Consider the following 24,398-nt stretch of genomic DNA (forward strand, 5'->3'; position numbering starts at 1 on the left):
GCACATCAATGCAGTTTCCGCTAGACAAAGCTCAAACAAAACCTCGTTGACATGTATGACTTAAGTGTTATTATGACAATGACAATAAAGGAATTGATTGATTGATTGATAGGGCCAGCAACTTCAGGGTTGCAGGTTCGATCCCCGCTTCAGCCATCCGAGCCTTTGTGTCCTTGGGCAAGACACTTTACCCACCCACACTGGTTTAAATGTAACTTAGATATTGGGTTTCACAATGTAAAGCGCTTTGAGTCACTTGAGAAAAACTCTATATAAATATAATTCACTTCATCCTCTAACTAGGACACACACATCTATATCGTCGGCCATTCTTTACGACTTTATGAATTTCTTTAATAAGAAAATTGAACTCATTAGAAAGGAGATTGAAGACAACACATCCCAGCTACAACTGAGTTCTATTAAATAACATTAGAGGAATTGCAACGGCGTGTAAATGGGATAAAACAAACAACATGTTGACTTGACCCACTTCCTGGGAAACTTATCAAGGAGATTTTTGTAATAATAGGTCCATCAGTGCTAAATATTATAAACTTATCACTTTCTATGGACTGGACTCTCACAATATTATGCTAGATCCCCTCGACGTCCATTGCACCGGTCGCCCTGCATCTGCAGTCCTCTCCAAGGTTTCTAATTGTCCCATTGGGTTGCGTTTTTCCTTGCCCTGATGGGGGATCTGAACATAAGTAAACATCGATTGATTGATTCTGAGCCAGTCATTTCCAGGAGTTATCTCATCCTGTGAGAAGCCTCCATTTTACTGATGATTTCCAATGTTGCAAAAATGTGTAGAATAAAAATTAAAATACAACATTCTTGTCAACGAAGATTTGCGTCAGCCTGCGACACATAGTCATTCTGATAGTAGGCTAATACCTTGCCGACCCCTGGCATAGTGAGTCATTCTTTGGGCACTCCATTTTGCTTGAGGACTTAGGTTAACTTTAAGTTTCGATGGATTGAAGCCAAAGCAGCTTCGCTTGGGAGGGGTAGCAGGATGAACAAAATCAAGTGAACAGTGGGACCATCTTAAGAGAACACACCAGCTTTAGGCAAGCATGGTCATTTCTTTCTGGCAGATGGTATTGATAATGCTTCTACTTACTCCATTTGCAGAAGAAATTGTTAAACTAGTTTTCCCTCGATCCAGATAGTCGCGAAAACAAAGGAACTTGGGAGGACTACGCCCTTTTAAAGGGGAAGCCCGATGTTGGAATAATTTTATCTAAGTTATCACAAAAACTTTGCTTTTCAATGAGTTCCCAGCGAGAAGCAAAAACATGTCTTTGAACCTACCAAGAAGGCTTGTAAAACTCCACTGTGTAGGATGGAAAGCAACATGGGTTTCTGTTTTCTTTCATGTATTGTAATCAACAGAAAGATATAGAGAAGGCAGTATCTGCCCAAGTTCCAGACGATCTCTTTTTGAACCTCCTTTTTCAACTCTTTTACGACCTCTTTTTTGAACCGACCTTTTCTGTGAGCTGTTTATGACCCTCGTCCCTTGGAAACAGCTCTGGCCATGTGGTCAGGGAAGGTCCAAATAAAAGAAGGAGGCGTGCAATCTTTTGGCAGAGCGTGCTGAGACACTGCGCAAGGGTACAGTGTCCAGGCGACTCTCCTCAAATTGAGCCAAATGTAATTCTGTCTCTGTTTAATTCTTTGCTTCTTGTCTTGTCATCAGTGTTTGAACCTGACACCCGAACAATATGGAACAAAGGCAAATCACAACAAATATTATCCATTTTACTTTTTTACATGCTGCTACAGTGGCTAGCGACACGCAAATTTGTGTAGGTTTTGGTCTCAAACCGAATTACCCTATTCCTAACTAAAGCTAAATCTTGTGTTTGTGTTGACATTTGTTACTTATGTACTGTTATATACACCTAAAATGGACTGTAATGACTTGCCAGACCCTGATGAATTAATCATTTACTGAGGGGACAATTTTCTGACTTTTGGACAAAGTTGGTCAAAAGACTGACTTTTTATGTACAATTAGGTGCACTACACTTTGAAAATAGTACCGTTTTATATATTATCACTTTGTATTTTATTTTTGGCATATGGTATTGATAATGCTTCTACTTACTCCGTTTGCAGAAGAAATTGTTAAACTAGTTTTCCCTCGATCCAGATAGTCGCGAAAACAAAGGAACTTGGGAGGACTACGCCCTTTTAAAGGGGAAGCCCGATGTTAGAATAATTTTATCTAAGTTATCACAAAAACTTTGTGTTTCAATGAGTTCCCAGCAAGAAGCAAAAACATGTCTTTGAACCTACCAAGAAGGCTTGTAAAACTCCACTGTGTAGGATGGAAAGCAACATGGGTTTCTGTTTTCTTTCATGTATTGTAATCAACAGAAAGATATAGAGAAGGCAGTATCTGCCCAAGTTCCAGACGATCTCTTTTTGAACCTCTTTTTTCAACTCTTTTACGACCTCTTTTTTGAACCGACCTTTTCTGTAAGCTGTTTATGACCCTCGTCCCTTGGAAACAGCTCTGGCCATGTGGTCAGGGAAGGTCCAAATAAAAGAAGGAGGCGTGCAAAGTGTCCAGGCGACTCTCCTCAAATTGAGCCAAATGTAATTCTGTCTCTGTTTAATTCCTTGCTTCTTGTCTTGTCATCAGTGTTTGAACCTGACACCCGAACAATATGGAACAAAGGCAAATCACAACAAATATTATCTATTTTACTTTTTTACATGCTGCTACAGTGGCTAGCGACACGGAATTTTGTGTACGTTTTGGTCTCAAACCGAATGAACCCAATGCTAAACTAATGCTAAATCTTGTGTTTGTGTTGACATTTGTTACTTATGTACTGTTATAAACACCTGAAATGGACTGTAATTACTTGCCAGACCCTGTTTAATTAATCATTTACTGAGGGGACAATTTTCTGACTTTTGGACACAGTTGGTCAAAAGACTGACTTTTTATGTACAATTAGTTGCACTACACTTTCAAAATAATACCGTTTTATATATTATCACTTTGTATTTTATTTTTTTACGCTTTAGTAAAAGAAATCGAAACGAATATTGTCTGTTTATTTACATGGCATCAAAGTAGAAATATACTCTACCATTCATCCAGACGTCATCAGCTTTATGTATATAAACTTTCCTGAACTGGGATATGCGGTGGAAACACAAACCACACAACAGTACCCTACAGTTCCAGGAACAAGGGTTGCAGGAACCTAAAGTTCCCGAATTTTGGGTAGAAAATGGCCTATTGTCCATAAATAAAAGAATAAAATACAATAAAAAAAATACAAACTCCTTGTGTTAGCCTTGGCTAAGGTCTATGTTCTTTTAGCACAGCATTAAATGCTTTGTTGTTAAACTGTGTGACAAATAAACTGAGAAAAAGTTTTTACCTGAACTGGTGAGCTCTTCTCGGTTGTACTGGTAGAGCAAGTCGTAGTGACCCCCCAGTGTCCCGGAACTGTAGTAGTGTGTTCCGAAGCGCTGAAAGATGTCCCTGTAAAGGGCGAAGTTGTATTCCAGCGGAAGAGCGTGGAGGAACTGGAGAAAAGGTCCGGACAAGACCAAATCGCTTGGGTCTCGCACCTTAAATGTGGACACAGGGAGTACCTGGTGCACCCGCAAAAATAAGGAGTCCTGAAGAGGAAAATATGAAACATTATTATAACACATTATTTTTCCATTATCATTTGATCCCATATCTACTGTAAAAATCCTTGTACCACAGTACCTAAAATTACGAGTATTTTGAGATATGAGCAGTCTGAACTTTGTTATTCTTTAAAAACAACTGAAATTTAATCTACACGTTTTCTCAATGTAGTTTTTGCCCCTAAAAATAAATCTGTCAGTCTTATCATATTATATCAGTTAGAAATCCATAGATTACTAACTAACTTCAATCGCCAGCCTCGATTTGCCGCCCCCTCTTGGTGTGAGCCAACTACAGAACTGGAGCCTATACCCGCATATACAAAACCCAAAACCAGTGAAGTTGGCACGATGTGTAAATTGTAAATAAAAACCGAATACAATGATTTGCAAATCCTTATCAACTTATATTCAATTGAATAGACTACAAAGACAAGATATTTAACGTTCGAACTGAGAAACTTAATTTTTTTTGGCAAACTTAGAATTTAATGGCAGCAACACATTGCAAGAAAGTTGGCACAGGGGCAATTTTACCACTGTGTTACATGGCCTTTCCTTTTAACAATACTCAGTAAATGTTTGGGAACTGAGGAGACCAATTTTTGAAGCTTTTCAGGTGGAATTCTTTCCCATTGTTCAACAGTCCGGGGTCTCCTTTGTGGTATTTTAGGCTTCATAATGCGCCACACATTTTCAATGGGAGACAGGTCTGGACTACAGGCAGGCCAGTCTAGTACCCGCACTCTTTTACTATGAAGCCACGCTGTTATAACACGTGGCTTGGCATTGTCTTGCTGAAATAAGCAGGGGCGTCCATGATAACGTTGCTTGGATGGCAACATATTTTGCTCCAAAACCTGTATGTACCTTTCAGCATTAATGTTTCCTTCACAGATGTGTAAGTTACCCATGCCTTGGGCACTAATACACCCCCATACCATCACAAATGCTGGCTTTTTGAACTTTGCGCCTATAACAATCCGGATGGTTGAAAAGGATTTGCAAATCATTTTATTCTGTTTTTATTTACGATTTACGCAACATGCCAACTTCACTGGTTTTGGGTTTTGTATAGCAGGGGTGCCAAAAATGTACAGCCCAAAGGCGATTTTTGTCTCCCAGTGACACTAACTTGCTTCGTCACCAATAATACAAAGCGGAGATGTTGATGTTTTGTTCAGATAACTTAGCATTTATTGAACCACGCAGCATCTTTCATTCACAAAAAGTATCAATATGACCCGGTAAACTTAAGGATCGTTAATTCTACATACCGAAGGGTACTAGTTAGAGCAAACTTGATGATGACCTAGTAACTGATTTTGAGTTTGTCATCATTTAATTATTTGTATATGTTACTATCAAAAGTGGTTAGGTGTTTGTTTAAGATGGGGGTCAGCAACCCTCGGCTGTAGAGTCGCGTGCGGCTCTTTAGCGCCGCCGTAGTGGCTCCCTGGACATCTTTCAGAGATGTTTGAAAATGGAAAAAGATGAAGAAAAAAAAAAAGTTTGTTTTAATATATTTTCTGCAGGAGAACAAACATGACACAAACCTTCCTAATTGTAAGAAATCCCACTGTTTAAGTTATACATGCTTAACTGATTGGCAAGCACCGTTTTGTCCTACTAATTTCAGCGATCCTTGAATACATCGTAGTTTATTTACATGTACAACTTTCTCCGATGCTGCCACAGAAAGATGTGTTTTATTTGTCTAATTTTGTCCACCAAACGTTTTATGCTGTGCGTCACAAGGTGAGCTTTGTTAATTTTATTGATTTGCTGGAGTGCTTATCAGGCATACTTGGTCAATCCATGACTGCAAACTAATCGATGCCAACACGCTATTTAGGCTAGCTGTATGTACATATTGCATCATTATGTCTCGTTTGTAGGTGTCATGTCTGTGTGATCATGTTTTTGTTTTGGTCATGTTCGGTTTTGTTTTTGGACTTTTTGTGCACTTTTGTTTTGTCACCATAGCAACCATTAGTTTTCACCTGTCACGTCACGCACCTGTTTCACATTTTGAGTCACGCACCTGTTTTCGTTAATCATGTCTATAGTATTTAAGTTCATTGTTTTCAGTTTGTCGTTCTGACGACATCCCCACATTTATGCTCTGCACATTTCTGACTCTTTTTTCATGTCCATCGTTCACGCTGCTCCTTTTTGTCCATGCCAAGTAAGTTTTGTTTATTATTGCCACAGTTAGTGTTTTTTGTTGTTCATAGTTTTTGCCTTTGTGCAAGTGTTTGGTTTCATAGTTTGTTCTCCGCCATTGTGCGCGCCTTTTGTTTACTTCCTTGTTTTGTATTTATAGTGTTTAAATAAAAATGTACCTTCATTCCCGTCTCGCCCGAGCCAACTTTCCGTTGCCTTCGAGAAAAACTAAACCCCAGGACCAAGTCATGACAGTAAAAAGTCCAAAAACAAAACCGAACATGACCAAAACAAAAACATGATCACACAGACATGACAGTAGGTATATTTGAGCTCATTTAATTTCCTTTTCTTATGTCCTCTGTGTATTTAATTTATGTTTTGCATGTCTCATGACACATTATCTGTATGTAATATTGGCTGCATTTCTCATAGTTGTTTGTGCGCCATGTTGTTCCAGACCACAGCAAACGTTACCCAGCTGGCAAAGATCGTAATAAATCCATTAATAGAAGACAGCCCGCCGTTTCCTTAAACTTGGACACACACATCTATACCTTTGACCATTCTAAGCCAGTCATTTCCAGAAGTTATCTCATCCTGTTAGAAGCCTCCATTTTACTAATGATTTCCAATGTTGCAAAAGTGTGTAGAATAAATATTAAAATACAACATTTCTGTCAACGAAGATTTGCGTCAGCCTTTGATAGTGAGCTAATATAGCTAATATATACATCATGTGTTGCTTTCATTATAACACTTATATAAGGCTTTTAATATTTTGCGGCTCCAGATATTTTTTTTGCGGGTATTTTTGTTCCAATATGGCTCTTTCAACATTTTGGGTTGCCGACCCCCTGGTTTAAGATAAGGTGCAGTTAGGGAGGTCAATAGTGCGTTATCATACCTTTTTTTTTTGTGCTAACTCACCATTTTCTTTGAGGCTTCAAACGCAGCCTTGTATGATGTCATCTTCAGCCTAAATATCCAGAAGAAGCCATATCTCCTGGCGAGTTCATTGTCTTCATGGGAAGTAGAGGTCTTCACTTTAATGGACTCAGTGTGGAGTGGCTTAGGATCTGTGCTGAAATCTTCCAGCATGCCAACCTTTGCAACCACAACAGAAACTAACATATACAGTATACTCACCTGATACATTTCTTGTGAGATTAGCAAACATATCATTAAGTGTTTATTATGTAACAACGCAGCACTGAAACAATCTGATGGTCAATGTCTACAATCATGTACATCGTTAAGTGACTAACCAAATAGTTCGAAAACATACTAAAAATAGTAATAGGTATCAAAAACTGTCTAAAAACTGTTTGACTCCCCTTCAGTGTGCTGAAGAAAATACATATTGGAGAAGGATTTCATGTAAACTTTACCTTGATATCAAAGCTCTCAAAGTTATGAGGTATCCGATGGTAGAGAAGTGTACTCTGAGGCCTCCTGATGATGCAATTTTCGCCCATAAACATATTGTTCAGGACCGCCCCCCTTGGCTCATTTGCCAGTGCATCAAACCTAAAAAAAAATATGCAAGTTAAATGTATAACATGTCCCAATTTTTAATTTTAATGTAAGATTGATTTATTGTTGAAGATTTCAGTATCAATTATATCATTAATTACATTTGTCCAGGGGATACAATGTTTTTTTCAGTATATATATATATATATATATATATATATATATTTTTTTTTTTTTTTTTTTTTTTTTCCAGTACATATATATATATATATATATATATATATATATATATATATATATATATATATATATATATATAAATATATAAATATATATATATATATATATATATATATATATATTTTTTTTTTTTTTCAGTACATATATATATATATATATATATATAAACAGTGTTGGGTTAGTTACTGAAAACCAGTAACTAGTTACAGTTACTAATTACTTTATTTCAAAAGTAACTCAGTTACTAACTCAGTTACTTACACCAAAAAGTAATGCGTTACTGTGAAAAGTAACTATTTAGTTACTTATTTTTTCCCCTTTTTTTTTAAGGCTCCCATTAATGCCCTTTTAGCCTTCATTTCAGTACTGTTATTGCACTGGAGAATAATACAATCTGTTGATCAACTTGACATGCATTTGCATCACTGAACTCTGCTAAGCAATGTGGTCTACTTACAACACACAAAGACAAAGATATGTTTCAAAGGGCCAATTTATTTCAGGCCAGAACAAATTGACAAAACTATTTTAAATAGCTGCGACATAATGGCACTTTAACTTTAACTTTAAGTAGATAGGCTCTTTGATCCAAGACACAACTTACATTTAACTAAAATGTTATTTTCTTTGTGCTCGACAAAAGAAAAGTATTGAGAATGTCTCCATGTTAAAAAAAACTCGACTTCTGGCTTTGCCATGATGTCTTGTTAGTTGTTATGAGAGTCGCGTATGTGTGTGTGTGTGTGTGTGTGTGTGTGTGTGTGTGTGTGTGTGTGTGTGTGTGTGTGTGTGTGTGTGTGTGTGTGTGTGTGTGTGTGTGTGTGTGTGTGGCCCTTTAAGATATGACAGCGTGTGAGGTGAGTGACGTCAGTGAGTGAGTGGGCGAGAGAGGTGAGCGAGCGGCGACAGTGAGTGCGTGCAGGTGCTCTAGCTTGGTGGATGGCTGCGTCCAATAAAGTCACAAAGTTGCAACAAACCGCCGGTCTTGTCATTCACCCTCAGCTGTAAAGATCCACTGCCGGGTAAAGTGAAGGTTGTTAGCCCCGAAGACGTACATAGGCCCTGGAGGAACGTCTCCCTTGCGCTCCTCAACTGCGGTCTGGTAGTCTCCCCCGCCCCCACCCACACAAAGCACGCCTTTTCTTTTCCACCACTGCAATAAAACACACTCAGATCTTCTGTTTCTATCCGATACTACATGAAAAATAACGTAAAATAACGCAGTAACGCATCATGTAGTAACGGTAACTGAGTTACTGAATATAAAAAATAACGCGTTAGATTACTAGTTACCGCCGAAACTAACGGCGTTACAGTAACGTGTTACTTTGTAACGCGTTAGTCCCAACACTGTATATAAATATAAATATATATTAAAAAAAAAAATATATATATATATATATATACATATAGTATATACATACTACAGGCAAAAGTTTGGACACACCTTCTCATTCAATGTGTATTCTTTATTTTTATGACTATTTACATTGAAGATTGTCACTGAAGGCATCAAAACTATGAATGAACACATGTTGGAGTTATGTACTTAACAAAAACAGGTGAAATAACTGAAAACATGTTTTATATTCTAATTTCTTCAAAATATTGCGGCTTTGCACACTTTTGGCATTCTCTCGATGAGCTAACTCCTTCCAGACTGTTGGAAAACCTATTCAGGTGACTACATCTTGAAGCTCATCGAGAGAATGCCAAGAGTGTACAAAGCAGACCAAACATATTGCTGGGTATTGTGGCCAAACTGCTAATTTTTTGTTTCATCTGACATCACATGGACACAGATAAGACTTTTTGAAGAAAAGTTCTGTGGTCAGATGAAACAAAAATGGAACTGTTTGGCCACAATACAATGGAGGAGAAAAGGAGAGGCCTTTAATCCCAGGAACACCATTCCCACTGTCAAGCATGGTGGTGGTAGTATCATGCTCTGGGCCTGTTTTGCTGCCAATGGAACTGGTGCTTTACAGAGAGTAAATGGGACAATGAAAAGGGAGGTTTACCTCCAAATTCTTCAGGACAACCTAAAATCATCATCTTGGGTGCAGTTTGGTGTTCCAACAGGACAATGACCCCAAACACATGTCAAAAGTGGTAAAGGAATGGCTAAATCAGGCTAGAATTAAGGTTTTAGAATGGCCTTCCCAAAATCCTGACTTAAACGTGTGGACAATGCTGAAGAAACAAGTCCATGTCAGAAAACCAACAAATTGAGCTGAACTGCACCAATTTTGTCAAGAGAAGTGGTCAAAAATTCAACCAGAAGCTTGTGGATGGCTACCAAAAGCGTCTTATTGCAGTGAAACCAAGGGACATGTAAGCAAATATTAACATTGCTGTATGTATACTTTTGACCCAGCACATTTGGTCACATTTTCAGTAGACCCATAATAAATTCACAAAAGAACCAAACTTTCATGAATGTTTTTTGTGACCAACAAGTATGTGCTCCAATCACTCTATCACAAAAAAATAAAAGTTGTAGAAATTATTGGAAACTCAAGACAGCCATGGCATTATGTTCTTTACAAGAGTATGTAAACTTTTGATCGCGACAGTATATATATATATATATATAGTCGAGGTTTATGTGGTTTATCTGTTATACAGTGCTCAATACCGGGGTATAGCGGTATACGTTAGGTCAGGAAAAAACACAGAGGCTATTTCATCCCTACAAGCCTGTTTCACAGGTTTCTCTGCTCCTTTGGGGATTTTTCCCTACAAGCCTGCAAAACAGTTTTGTAGGGATGAAATAGCCTCTGTGTTTTTTCCTGACCTAACGTTTATATATATATATATATATATATATATATATATATATATATATATATATATATATACAGTATATGTGGCTGTCAAAAATAATAAGTTAACTCATGTGATTAATCACAAAAAAATATTGCATTAATCCTTTATGCACGCAGGTTAATCACCTTTATTTTGAGCACATATGCTGAACACATATGCTATATATATATATATATATATATATACTGTACATGTAAGGCTAAACTCAGATATTGTCACATTTTACAATTTTTGCATCCAATTTCTTAAATGGACCACTGATTTGTGTCCCAAAAATGTCTACAAGGATGTCGTTGTGGCTTGTGCAGCCCTTTGAGACACTTGTGATTAAGGGCTATATAAATAAACTTTGATTAAATGATTGATTGATACAAATCTTGTTAATCCATTGTCATTAGAAATATTCGACCTGTTTAAATACTTTTTTTTCAAAAGGTGACTCCTAATACAAAGGGATTTCATGTATAAACTCGGAAGGCACAACGCAGAACAATTTCTATTTCTTTGGCTTACCCATTTCCCACCAGGTCCGCCCCAGGAGCCACTCTCTTCTCGGCCGGACACACGACTTTGAAGTCGCCGCAGTCCCTCTCGTCAGAGTTATCTTCACAGTCGTTCTGTTTGTTGCACAAAAGCGTGGCGTTGAGGCAGCGTCCTGAAGAAGAAAATAACGACTTAAAATGGGCGTGTCTAGATAAATAATAGCAATGTGTTATGTCCTAAGAATTAATGATTCTGGTTCAGTTTATGAAGATGTTGATGATGCTGCAACAACATAAATACTCATTATGCATGGGAACAGATGAGTAAAAATTATTGTACGGCATTTGAAAAAAAACAAGAATTCAGGATTCAGGATGCTTTATTATTGTCCATTCTTTAACATGTACAAGACACATAAGTGTTACGATCCGCTGCCCGGATCAGAGTTTGTTTATGTTGTGTCACGTGTTTTCAGCACCTTGAGTTTAGTTTGTTTCTGTTGCCATGACGGCAGATTGTGTGCACCTGCCTCTGGTTAGTGTTCGGGACGCGCACCTGTTGCCCGGGCGCTAATCAGAGGGCTATTTAGTCTTTGCTCTGGCCTCACTCTGTCTGGCTTCGTAGTTTGTTCCCATACAACTGATAACGACAACTTAGATTTCATGCTATGCTATTTTTTCCTGCTAGCTCCCACGCTAGTCCTTTTGTTTTTGCCTTTTGCTATTTGCACGTCTTTTGTTTGATCCCCGTACGATTTATATTTTCAATAAATCATTTTCCTACCTGCAAGCTGTGTCCGAAGCCGTCTGCATCCTTGGGAGAACCACACCCGCATCACTATGCGACCAAGTCGTTCACAGTACGAAGCCAGCAGAAAACAATTCTCCCGCACTGGCTAACGAGGAGTTGGACGAAGGTACGCTCATGGTGTTGCGAGCGATGGAAGCCGAGACGCTTCGCTATTCGACGGAGGAGAGGTCGAATCTCATGTGGGGACCTGGAGGCTCTCTTATCCCCATCGATTCCCTCTGGTCGGAAGACATCGCCGCTAAACCGCAGTACCGTGCGCGCCGTCAAAGACGGAAGCCGGCCAGGAGGTCTTTCCCTCGCTGCCAAGACGCGCCGCTCCTGCAAACTCCTCCCCCGGACCGAAGCAAGCTACATTCAGCCCAAACTCCCCCTCCTCAGATGTTTGGCAACCCCATCGACCACTTCGCCAAAAAGTTCTCCGATTGGGCTGTAAGTCACATGGACAGTTGCAACAGTAATGTCATGTCATTGGCGCCTCCCGAAGAGGTAACTCCGCCCACTTCTGATGACATCATTGAACAAGATTTTTTTTTTCCATCTTCTAAGTCTTTCTGTCAGTCAATACCAAATGACTTTCATTGTAAGATAAGACATTATCAGGACATTTTTATTAAGTGTAAGTCTAGTCAGTCACATTCTGATTTTCAGACTCCACCTCCAGTGACTTTGGTTCCGCCCCCAGTGACTATTGCTCCGCCCACTGCACATATTTTTCCCCCCTGTGCTCCCACCCAATCTCAAGTGGGGGATGATAATAGTCAATTTGGACAATTTGAAGAATATACCCCCCTCCATACCTCCCCCCACCCACCCTTGAAGACGGTTCCAAACCGCAAAGAGCGCGTCTGGTATCCGCGTCTTGAGGGGGGGGCTAGTACTGGGAACTGTGCTAGTGCGGTGGCACAACTTCGGCGTGCTAAGTCGCAACCTCCTGCACGGCCACCGCCACCAGTCTTTCGGCGTGCTAAGCCGCAACCCCCTGCACGGCCACCGCCACCAGTCTTTCGACGTGCTAAGCCGCAACCCCCTGCACGGCCACCGCTACCAGTTTTTCGGCATGCTAAGCCGCAACCCCCTGCACGGCCACCGCCACCAGTCTTTCGGCGTGCTAAGCCGCAACCCCCTGCACGGCCACCGCCACCAGTCTTTCGGCGTGCTAAACCGCAACCTCCTGCAAGGCCACCGCCACCAGTCTTCCGGCGTGCTAAACCGCAACCTCCTGCACGGCCACCGCCACCAGTCCTTCGTCCTGCTAAGCCACAACCGCCAGCTAGGCCACCTCCAGCTGCACCTCGGCTAGCACCTGTTCCTGCACCTCGGCTGACACACCAAGCTTCGTCTCCAGTACCTCCACCACGCCAAGCTCCACCATGCCAAGTTCCTCGGCTGGTTCCCACACCAGCGCCGGCTCCAAGGCTGGTTCCCACACCAGCGCCGGCTCCAAGGCTGGTTCCCACACCAGCGCCGGCTCCAAGGCTGGTTCTCACACCAGCGCCGGCTCCAAGGCTGGTTCTCACACCAGCGCCGGCTCCAAGGCTGGTTCTCACACCAGCACCGACTCCAAGACCAACCCCTGTCCCGGCTCCAAGGCTGGTTCCCACACCAGCGCCGGCTCCAAGGCTGGTTCCCACACCAGCGCCGGCTCCACGGCTGGTTCCCACACCAGCGCCGGCTCCACGGCTGGTACCCACACCAGCGCCGGCTCCACGGCTGGTACCCACACCAGCGCCGGCTCCAAGGCTGGTACCCACACCAGCGCCGGCTCCACGGCTGGTACCCACACCAGCGCCGGCTCCACGGCTGGTACCCACACCAGCGCCGGCTCCACGGCTGGTACCAGAACCTGCACCTGCTCCACGGCTGGTACCAGAACCTGCACCTGCTTCCACGTCGACGACGTCTCCTCCTGCCTCCACGGCGACGACGGCTCCTCCTACCTCCACGGCGACGTCGGCTCCTCCTGCCTCCACGGCGACGTCGGCTCCTCCTGCTTCCACGGCGACGTCGGCTCCTCCTGTTTCCACGGCGACGTCTGCTCTCTCCTCGTCTTCGTCTCAGCGACCTCGAGTGGTCTGGCTGCGCAAGCGGCGCTCTCGGAGGTTTGTTTATGGACGCCAGTGGCGCAAACAGCAGCGACACCCGAGACGTAGTCGTAGAACTCTCCGGCTGCTGAACTTCTGGCGCCACTCACGCCCACCTTCTCGGCAGCCACGAATGTGGCCTTTCCGTGGTCGCCCGCCTCGCCTGCGGCAGCGGCATTCCACTCGCCGCCGCCACCTGACTCTTCCCCGGTGGATTCGGGGACACGTGGCCTGGCGACCCACCACCAAATCCTCCCTCCACCCTCCCTTGACTCTCGAACTGTTTATTGTTTGTTGGGTTCTAGTTTTATTTAGTGTCAAGGGACATCTGGAATCTGTCCTTTAAGGGGGGGGTACTGTTACGATCCGCTGCCCGGATCAGAGTTTGTTTATGTTGTGTCACGTGTTTTCAGCACCTTGAGTTTAGTTTGTTTCTGTTGCCATGACGGCAGATTGTGTGCACCTGCCTCTGGTTAGTGTTCGGGACGCGCACCTGTTGCCCGGGCGCTAATCAGAGGGCTATTTAGTCTTTGCTCTGGCCTCACTCTGTCTGGCTTCGTAGTTTGTTCCCATACAACTGATAACGACAACTTAGATTTCATGCTATGCTATTTTTTCCTGCTAGCTCCCACGCTAGTCCTTTTGTTTTTGCCTTTTGCTATTTGCACGTCTTTTGTTTGATCCCCGTACGATTTATATTTTCAATAAATCATTTTCCTACCTGCAAGCTGTGTCCGAAGCCGTCTGCATCCTTGGGAGAACCACACCCGCATCACTATGCGACCAAGTCGTTACACATAAGAACTGAAATTACATTTTCGGCCCAGTCCCACTAAGAGCAGACATACGTTACAGGGAGACAAGACGGGACCGCCAACGGATCAGCCACTTACGACACTCCTTAAAAAAGGTGGGAAAAAGGTGATATTGGGAAAGGGGGGAAGAGTAATAAATATCAGTAAAAGGTTGGATGGCATATGGGAGGGGGTCCAGACTGAGTCCAAGGGAAAAAAAACTAATTTGCCATAGCATACATAAACATGTTACCTATAATCACAACAACTCGCAACAGAGGGGGGGGAGTTGGGGCCCTGGAGGCCGGCCTGCTGCTATAAAGCGCTACTCAGCCGTCCATCACCCCGAAGGGGAATCAAGCGGTGGTGAAGGCGTGGGGTGGGGGTGGGGAGTGTGCTTGTGTATATGCCCATTGTCTTTTGGTGTAGTGGTGTTGTGTCCATAGGCCCTGGGCCGTTCTGCATGCAATGCAAGCAAAGTTCGAATTCCAGGTGTCGTTGAGGAGGGAGGGAGGTCAAAAGCGTCCATCTTTGAGAGTCCTCAGAACAGCCTGTTCTTGTTGACGCATCAAGGCCATTCGAGGGAGTCAAATCGTAGATTAGGATTTTTGTTTTTCCGCGAGCAGACATTATAATGGCTTGTCTGTTCTATTCGTCCATGTTGGCTCTCATAGCCATTTTTTCCCTTTCAGCAAGCTTCTCCATGATGTGATCCATCTTGGGATTCAGTTCAGAAATCGCCCCAGGCTGTGATCCCACAGCCCGGCCCAAACCTTCCATTGCGACGAACAGCCTTTGGGCTCCTTGAGTGGCTGCCATCGTCTAAGGAGAGCTTTACATAAAGCATGGTTATGAAGGTGTGTCAGAGAAGTTACAGGACTGATGCTTTCGATATGACTTTCGATGTAAAAGGCATCAGGTTCCCTGTGAGTTCTTGCCATAAAGCCTGATGATAAACCAGTACACCTGCAGAGAGATCCAGCAGGCGCCTGCTAACCATTCACTGAGCATCCGACAGTCCCTGGTGTAACAACACATTACGTAATAATGGTGCATTATGCAATAATGTCATACATTTTCACCTCATAACGCCTCATTTTGTAGTAACTCGTCAGGTACTACAAAATGCATGCGTTACACTTTTTAATAATGAATTATTTTTGCTCTGATAGTTTTTCTTAATCAGGCATCAAATTCGATGGTTTAGTAATTAATGGACCAAATTATTACTTTTTTTTTTTTTTTTAAGTGCCACACCAACCTTTTTCTAATAACTTTGTGCAAAATGTATTAAGTTATTACATAATGCTGTCATGGTCACTCATGACAAGTTGTAATTATGTGTGTGTTTTCCTATGTTTTGGTATTTAGTTCCCGTCCACTTTCTTCTTCTTAACACTCTCCTAATTCTGTATCGGACTCTTTTAGAACTACATATAAACTATCCCGGTTATCTTAAAAAAAACTGGAGATTCTTCAGAAGAAAGCCATACGTGTTATATGATGTGCATACTTGCAAACCTTGAGACCTCCAAATTCGGGAGATTTGGGGGGCGTGGCCGGGAGCGGGGTCAATGGGGGAGGAGTATATTTATAGCTAGGATTCATTGAAATTCAAGTATTTCTTACATATATATATATATATATATATATATATATATATATAAAATAAATACTTGACTTTCAGTGAATTCTAGCTATATATATATATATATATATATATATATATATATATATATATATATATATATATATATATATTTATACATATATATATAAATATATATATATATATATATATATATATATATATATATAGCTAGAATTCACTGAATATGTATATATATATATATATATATATATATATATATATAAATATATATATATATATATATATATATATATATATATATATATATATATATATATATATATATATATATATATGTATATATATATATATATATATATGTGTTTATATATATATATATATGTATGTATTTTATTATTTTTATATATATATAAATAAAATAATTACTTGAACTTCAGTGTTCATTTATTTACACATTTACACACATAACACACCTCTCTGCTCATTGTTGTATTTGAAAGTGCAATGCTTTGCAGCCAGTAGCACAGCCTTTGAAGGAGCATAGGTATGGGCAGTGTAATATTCTGGGTTGGAGTCAATAACCAGGCGAGGTGACGAAGTTACATCTCTTTACTTCATACTTCAGAACCGACTCCCACACTTGCCATCAGGGTGCGCAATACAACGTAAACCGTTGGCCAACCAAAAAGTAACCACAGAACACTATACCGTATAGTGTTCTGTGGTAACTTTTTAGTTGGCCAAGCGGACGTGACGACAGGCTGTCCTCACTCAGGTCCGCAGGGACCTGGAGGGGGCGTGCCTTAAGTCCGGCTGAAAATCGGGAGAAATTCGGGAGAGTGGTTGTCCCGGGAGATTTTCGAGAGAGGCAATGAAATTCGGGAGTCTCCCGGAAAATTCGGGAGGGTTGGCAAGTATGATGATGGGCAAACTTTAATACTACCTCAAATCCTCTTTTTTATGGGTACAATCTTCTGAAGCTTACTGAGTGCAACAGATTCCACAGTGCTTGTATTATGAATAACGTAGTATACGGATTAAATTCTTAAACGATTAAAATCGTTCGTCTTCTGAAGCCTTGTCTGGTGTGTTATGTCCCTTATTCCACAGTGAGTTCTTTTGCACCTGTGTCCCACAGTTGAGATAGTCCAAACAACTAGTCATGTTTTTGATAGTTTCCCAACGACACATTTTTTTACCGCAAGGTTGAACACTCTTAGGCTAGAAGATAACGTTTGAGGCTTGAATGTGGAATTTATCATGTTATGTTTGAATTTCAGGACACCCCTGAGTTCATGTGGACCATCTCTGAGTGAAAACAGACTCTGTATATTTGCAGGTAGAGCCCTTTGTGAGGCCATGAACACAACTTGAAGGCTACTGTATTGGATTATATCATGTAGTTTAAGAAAATTACTCATTATGAACGGATCATTGGTATGAGCTCTATATGGGCCATAATGTATAATTCTAATTGCCTTTTTTCTGGAGCTTAAATAGCGGTATATGATGAGATTACCGTAGATCTTCAAGATGCAACCTTTTAAGCAAATTTGCATAATAGGATATTGAGACTGATTTGGTGGATTTAAAGATTCCTTTTTTATTTATAAATGAAATTGTAAATGGGTGGGTAGATTTGGAATGTATTGTATTGTACTGTATTTAGCATATTATATGATGATGTATATTTTAACTTTGGGTCCCTATCCATAAGCTGTGTGCTTCTAGGGATGGCCTTTTTGCAGAACGGACTCTGATATTAACAAAAGAAACACTAATGTAATGTAAATAAATAAATAAAAAAATAAATACCACTGCTCTTACTTTTCGTTGCACTTCGTTTGCCTTATTGTCAGCCACTTTACCTCTGGCTTAAGCACTGATTTTACACACCTGCTCCTGTTTAGTGACCAGGGGACTCACCTGCCTCTGATCCCTAATCTGGAGGGTTTAATTGCCAGTGTTGGTTCATTATTGTCTGTTTGCACATGCTGTGAGTAGAGTTGTATCTGCTACAACTACTAGTGAAAGATATAGACTCTCCAGACAGTTGTTTAGTTTTGCATGGAAAAAAAACACATTACATAATTATAGTCATTTCAATTGGCAACTTTCTGGCTTTAAAGGCCTACTGAAACCCACTACTACCGACCACGCAGTCTGATAGTTTATATATCAATGATGAAATCTTAACATTGCAACACATGCCAATAGCTTACTAAAGTGCAATTTTAAATTTTGCGCGAAATATCCTGCTGAAAACGTCTCGGTATGATGACACCTACGCGTGACGTCACGGATTGTAGAGGACATTTTGGGACAGCATGGTGGTCAGCTATTAAGTCGTCTGTTTTCATCGCAAAATTCCACAGTATTCTGGACATCTGTGTTGGTGAATCTTTTGCAATTTGTTCAATGAACAATGGAGACAGCAAAGAAGAAAGCTGTAGGTGGGAAGCGGTGTATTGCGGCCGACTGCAGCAACACAAACACAACCGGTGTTTCACTGATTACATTCCCGAAAGATGACAGTCAAGCTTTACCATTGGCCTGTGGAGAACTGAGACAACGGAGACTCTTACCAGGAGGACTTTGAGTTGGATACACAGACACGGTACCGTGAGTACGCATGCAGCTGCGGCTTCCAAACATTTGATCGCTTGCCCGTACGTGCGTGCCGCTATGTGCATGTCACGTACGTAACTTTGGGGACTTTGGGGAAATATATGTGCTGTATGAACTTTGGGGAGGTGAACGGTACTTTGGGCTGTGGGATTGAGGGTGTTGTGCAGGTGTTTGAGTTGTATTGGCGGGTTATATGGACGGGAGGGGGGAAGTGTTTGTTATGCGGGATTAATTTGTGGCATATTAAATATAAGCCTGGTTGTGTTGTGGCGAATAGAGTATATATATGTCTTGTGTTTATTTACTGTTTTAGTCATTCCCAGCTGAATATCAGGTCCCACCCGCCTCTCACAGCATCTTCCCTATCTGAATCGCTCCCACTGCCCTCTAGTCCTTCACTCTCACTTTCCTCATCCACGAATCTTTCTCGGTCCGAATCGCTCTCGCTGCTGGTGGCTATGATTGTAAACAATGTGCGGATGTGAGGAGCTCCACAACCTGTGACGTCACGCTACTCGTCTGCTACTTCCGGTACAGGCAAGGCTTTTTTATCAGCGACCAAAAGTTGCGAACTTTATCGTCCATGTTCTCTACTAAATCCTTTCAGCAAAACAATGGCAATATCGCAAAATGATCAAATATGACACATAGAATGGACCTGCTATCCCCGTTTAAATAAGAAAATCGCATTTCAGTAGGCCTTTAAGAAACACTAAAATAAATCAAGAATGCAGTATAAATTGTAAATGTATGTGTTGTGGTAGTCAGTAACAGTTTCATGTTTGGATCAAGGACAATTAAAATTATGGAATCGCTCAATTCTGAGGAAAATAATCAGGGAATTATTTATTTATTTATTAATTTTCTATTTTATTGTATTTATTTATTTTTTGTCTTTTTTTTTTTCCAATTCCAATCTCCAAAACCAAACCTGACCCAGCGTCATTCAGAATAGCAATCAACAGAGCAATTGAGAGGACACTCAAACAAGACACAAAACAATCCAAAATAAGTCAAACAAAAATGAATAACATCAACAACAGTATTAATATTAATAAGAATTTCAACATAACAGTGATTACAAATCCCTCATTGACATTATCATTAGACATTTATCATAAAATGAATAAAAACATTTAAAAAATGAACAATAGTGTCACAGTGGCTTACACTTGCACCACATCTCATAAGCTTGACAACACACTGTGTCCAATATTTTCCACAAAGATAAAATAAGTCATATTTTAGGTTCCTTAAATAGTTAAAACAAATTTAAATAATGCATCCCGTATTCCAATATATGACTCTAAACCTATCTAAACCAGTGATTTTCAACCACTGTGCCGCGGCACACTAGTGTGCCGTGAGATACAGTCTGGTGTGCCGTGGGAGATGATCTGATGTCACCTATTTGGGGTAAAAAAGTATTTTTTGCAAACCAGTAATTATAGTCTGCAAATGATGTGTTGTTGTTGAGTGTCGGTGCTGTCTAGAGCTTGGCAGAGTAACCGTGTAATACTCTTTCATATCAGTAGGTGGCAGCAGGTAGCTAATTGCTTTGTGGATGTCGAAAACAGCGGGAGGCAGTGTGAAGGTAAAAAGGTTTCTAATGCTTAAACCAAAAATAAACAAAAGGTGAATGCCCCTAAGAAAGGGCATTGAAGCCTAGGGAAGGCGATGCAGAACGAGACTAAAACTGAACTGGCTACAAAGTAGACAAAAACAGAATGCTGGACGACAGCAAAGACTTACTGTGGAGCAAAGACGGCGTCCGCAATGTACATCCGAACATGACATGACAATCAACAATGTCCACGCAAAGAAGGATAAAAACAGCTGAAATATTCTTGATTGCTAAAACAAAGTAGGTGTGGGGAATAGCGGTCAAGGAAGACATGAAACTGCTACAGGAAAATACCAAAAAAAGAGAAAAAGCCACCAAAATTGGAGCTGAAGACAAGAACTAAAACACTACACACAGGAAAACAGCAAAAAAGTCCAAATAAGTCAGGGTGTGATGTGACAGGTGGTGACAGTACACCTACTTTGAGACAAGAGCTACATTGATGCACGCTTGGTTATGCTTTAAAGTCATATCCAACAATTGCGACAACGACTTTTTATTGTCAATATCGCCTGCTAAGTTTCAGTTTTTAATTATTTCTGCTGGTGGTGTGCCTCCGCATTTTTTCAATGGAAACAATGTGTCTTGGCTCAAATATGGTTGAAAAACACTGCAATAGAATATAACTTGAAAAGGATTTGAAAATCATTGTATTCTGTTTTTATTTACGATTTACACAACGTGCCAACTTCACTGGTTGCGGGTTTTGTACATTTAATTAAAACTACTGCAAAGCAAAATGAAATATATATTTTTGTCAGCAGTATGGACACACATTGAGTACCGTATTTTTCGGACTATAAGTCGCAGTTTTTTTCATAGTTTGGCCGGGGGAGCGACTTATGTGTGAAATTATTAACACATTACCGTAAAATATCAAATAATATTATTTAGCTCATTCACGTAAGAGACTAGACGTATAAGATTTCATGGGATTTAGCGATTAGGAGTGACAGATTGTTTGGTAAACGTATAGCATGTTCTATATGTTATAGTTATTTGAATGACGCTTACCATAATATGTTACGTTAACACATACTTGCCAACCCTCCCGAATTTTCCGGGAGACTCCCGAAATTCAGCGCATCACCCGAAAACCTCCCGGGACAAATATTCTCCCGAAAATCTCCCGATTTTCAGCCGGAGCTGGAGGCCACGCCCCCTTCAGCTCCATGCGGACCTGAGTGAGGACAGCTTTTTTTCATGACGGGAGGACAACAGGGTGACAAGAACTAAATCATCCAGACTAGAGATAAATTGCATTATTATGTTTATCTTACCCATAAATAAATATATTTATTAATTTAAAAAAAAAAAAAAACTAAATACATTTTTACTATATTTTGCTAAAAACATCAAAATTAATTGTATTTTTATTTGTATTTTTTCTGACTCTTTATTACATCCAGCCATAGAATTATGCATTAAAATAAACATGTTTGAAATAATTAATTTTAAATGATCATAGTAATTCATTGAAAATGACCATAGTTAATTATTAAAATAATTGCTTGTTTATCAACAACTTTAGCATTTTATTCATTACATTTTGAAGCTCTCAGAAGCCAAGTTATGTTATATTCCTTAAGATTTATTTATGCAAGTTTGAAGTACCAATTATCTAAACACAGTTTTGTTTGCATATTTTCAGGATGTATAGATATATACCGTAATTTTTCGCAGTTTTTTTCATAGTTTGGCTGGGCTCCAGTGTGACTTATATTTGTTTTTTTCCTTTTTTATCATGCATTTTCGGCAGGTGCGACTTATACTCCAAAAAATACGGAAAATATATATATATATATATATATATATATATATATATATATATATATATGTATGTATGTATGTATGTATGTATGTATGTATGTATATATATATAGCCTTTATATATAGACTTTCCTGCTGCCATGTTATGGTATGCGGTCAGGCCCACACTTGACTCAGGGAGATGGACGTCCCTGCCATGCATAGACCCTTGGGACTCATTCCATATACACAACAGCAATAATACCGGGGTTAGAATGTGGGTACAGTATGGATCCTTCAGCTGGCTGCAGGGGGCGGAAGGGAGACGTCCCTGTCGCTGCTCCACCACCCAGAGATGTTCCGGGATTAAAGGAGCGAAACATCCGTGAAAGGTGGCTCCCGGCTGATGACCCTGCAGCCAGCACCACATGGCACTGTCGGAGGTGCGTCAGGCAGTAATGCCCTGCAAGTGTTAACTTGTGCTTACATCTATATATATATATGTATATATGTATGTATGTATGTATATATATATATATATATATATATATATATATATATATATATATATATATATATATATATATGTATATATATGTATGTATACACATATGTATGTATGTATGTATGTATATATATATATATATATATATATATATATATATATATATATATATATATATATATATATATGTATCTGTGTGTGTATATATATATATATATATATATATATATATATATATATATATGTACATATGTGTATGGAATGCTTGACTTGGTGAATTCTAGCTGTCAATATACTCCTCCCCTCTTAACCACGCCCCCCACCCCCCACCTCCCGAAATCGGAGGTCTCAAGGTTGGCAAGTATGCGTTAACATACCAGGCACGTTCTCAGTTGGTTATTTATGCGTCATATAACGTACACTTATTCAGCCTGTTGTTCACTATTCTTTATTAATTTTAAATTGCCTTTCAAATGTCTATTCTTGGTGTTGGGTTTCATCAAATACATTTCCCCCAAAAATGCGACTTATACTCCAATGCGACTTATATATGTTTTTTTCCTTCTTTATTTTGCATTTTTGGCAGGTGCGACTTATACTCCGAAAAATACGGTATACTGTAATTACAACACAATGCACCCATGCCTACCATTATCACATTTGAAGTTGTCCCTGCAGTCGATCGGTGCCAGCTTGCACTCTGTGGAGGGATAACAGGGCCGCTCCTCAGTCAGCTCCACACTGCAAGGGGAACCACCGAACTGGGATGGAGTTTGGAATGACCTGGTCCGTAACTATGACGACAACAGAAGCACTTCATCGCAAGATATAGACAGAATTGCACTCCTTAAAAAAAAAAGCAAATATGCAAGTTGTTTTATTTGCTTCAGGGTATTTGCAGTTCTTCTTGCCTGTTTCTTGGCACAGGGGGAGCAGTCAGACCAGGGCCCGAACTCTGTCAGCAAACAATTGATGGGACAAGCCTGCACATTACAAGCGCGCCGATCATGTTTCTCGCACAGCTGAGGACAGCTGCTCTTCCAGTAGTAGTCGTCATATTTAATCTCCCTGTCAAAACAGATCACATTCAGCAGCTGCTGGGATCCTCTGATCACGTTTTGGTTTTAAACGCTTCAAAAATAACCTGATGTAAGTAGTTGGGTTTTGGTATGTTTGTGTCTCACCTGTGTCTGTGTTGTGTGCCGTGGTTGCAGGTCCTGGAGCAGGCAGACCACGGGCCCCAAGGGTAGCGATCGCAAAAACAAGACAGGCCGGCTGATATGAAGTTTAGGAACTGGAGCAGCCAAAATAAACGAGTGGAAGGAGCCATCGAGCCAATTCCAACCCGAAAGTTGGAAGAACTGAAGAAAAATGGTAGTTTTTGTTCAAACAAATCTCGAATAAATACAAAACCCCAAAACCAGTGAAGTTGGCTTGTTGTGTAATTCGTAAATAAAAACAGAATAAAATGATTTGCAAATTATTTTCAATTTATATTTAATTGAATAGACTGCAAAGACAAGATATTTGATGTGCAAACTGAGAAATGTAATTTTTGTTTGCAAATAATCATTAACTTAGAATTTAATGGCAGCAACACATTGCAAAAAAGTTGGCATGTTCACCACTGTGTTACATGGCCTTTCCTTTTAACAACACTCAGTAAACATTTGGGAACTGAGGAGACCAATTTTTGAAGCTTTTCAGGTGGAATTCTTTCCCATTC

General features: G+C 40.3%; 1 protein-coding gene across 2 annotated transcripts in view; it reads right to left on the reverse strand.

Annotated features, from left to right (window-relative positions):
* Positions 1-24,398, reverse strand: part of c6.2 (complement component 6, duplicate 2) — an 84,704-nt gene that overhangs the window by 27,497 nt on the left and 32,809 nt on the right. Inside the window, exons 5-12 of one of the 2 annotated variants that reach the window (XM_072915341.1) lie at positions 24,193-24,211; positions 23,857-23,966; positions 23,584-23,740; positions 23,322-23,466; positions 10,900-11,041; positions 7,233-7,371; positions 6,772-6,948; positions 3,417-3,660 (exon numbers count right to left, since the gene is read on the reverse strand). In XM_072915341.1, coding sequence (XP_072771442.1) covers positions 3,417-3,660; positions 6,772-6,948; positions 7,233-7,371; positions 10,900-11,041; positions 23,322-23,466; positions 23,584-23,740; positions 23,857-23,966; positions 24,193-24,211 — 1,133 coding nt within the window. Of the gene's footprint in view, positions 1-3,416; positions 3,661-6,771; positions 6,949-7,232; positions 7,372-10,899; positions 11,042-23,321; positions 23,467-23,583; positions 23,741-23,856; positions 24,034-24,192; positions 24,212-24,398 lie in introns of both variants that reach the window. The other variant, XM_072915340.1, reaches the window with a different exon arrangement.

The sequence above is a fragment of the Nerophis lumbriciformis genome, linkage group LG20 (assembly GCF_033978685.3).
Source record: "Nerophis lumbriciformis linkage group LG20, RoL_Nlum_v2.1, whole genome shotgun sequence".
Taxonomy (NCBI): domain Eukaryota; kingdom Metazoa; phylum Chordata; class Actinopteri; order Syngnathiformes; family Syngnathidae; genus Nerophis; species Nerophis lumbriciformis.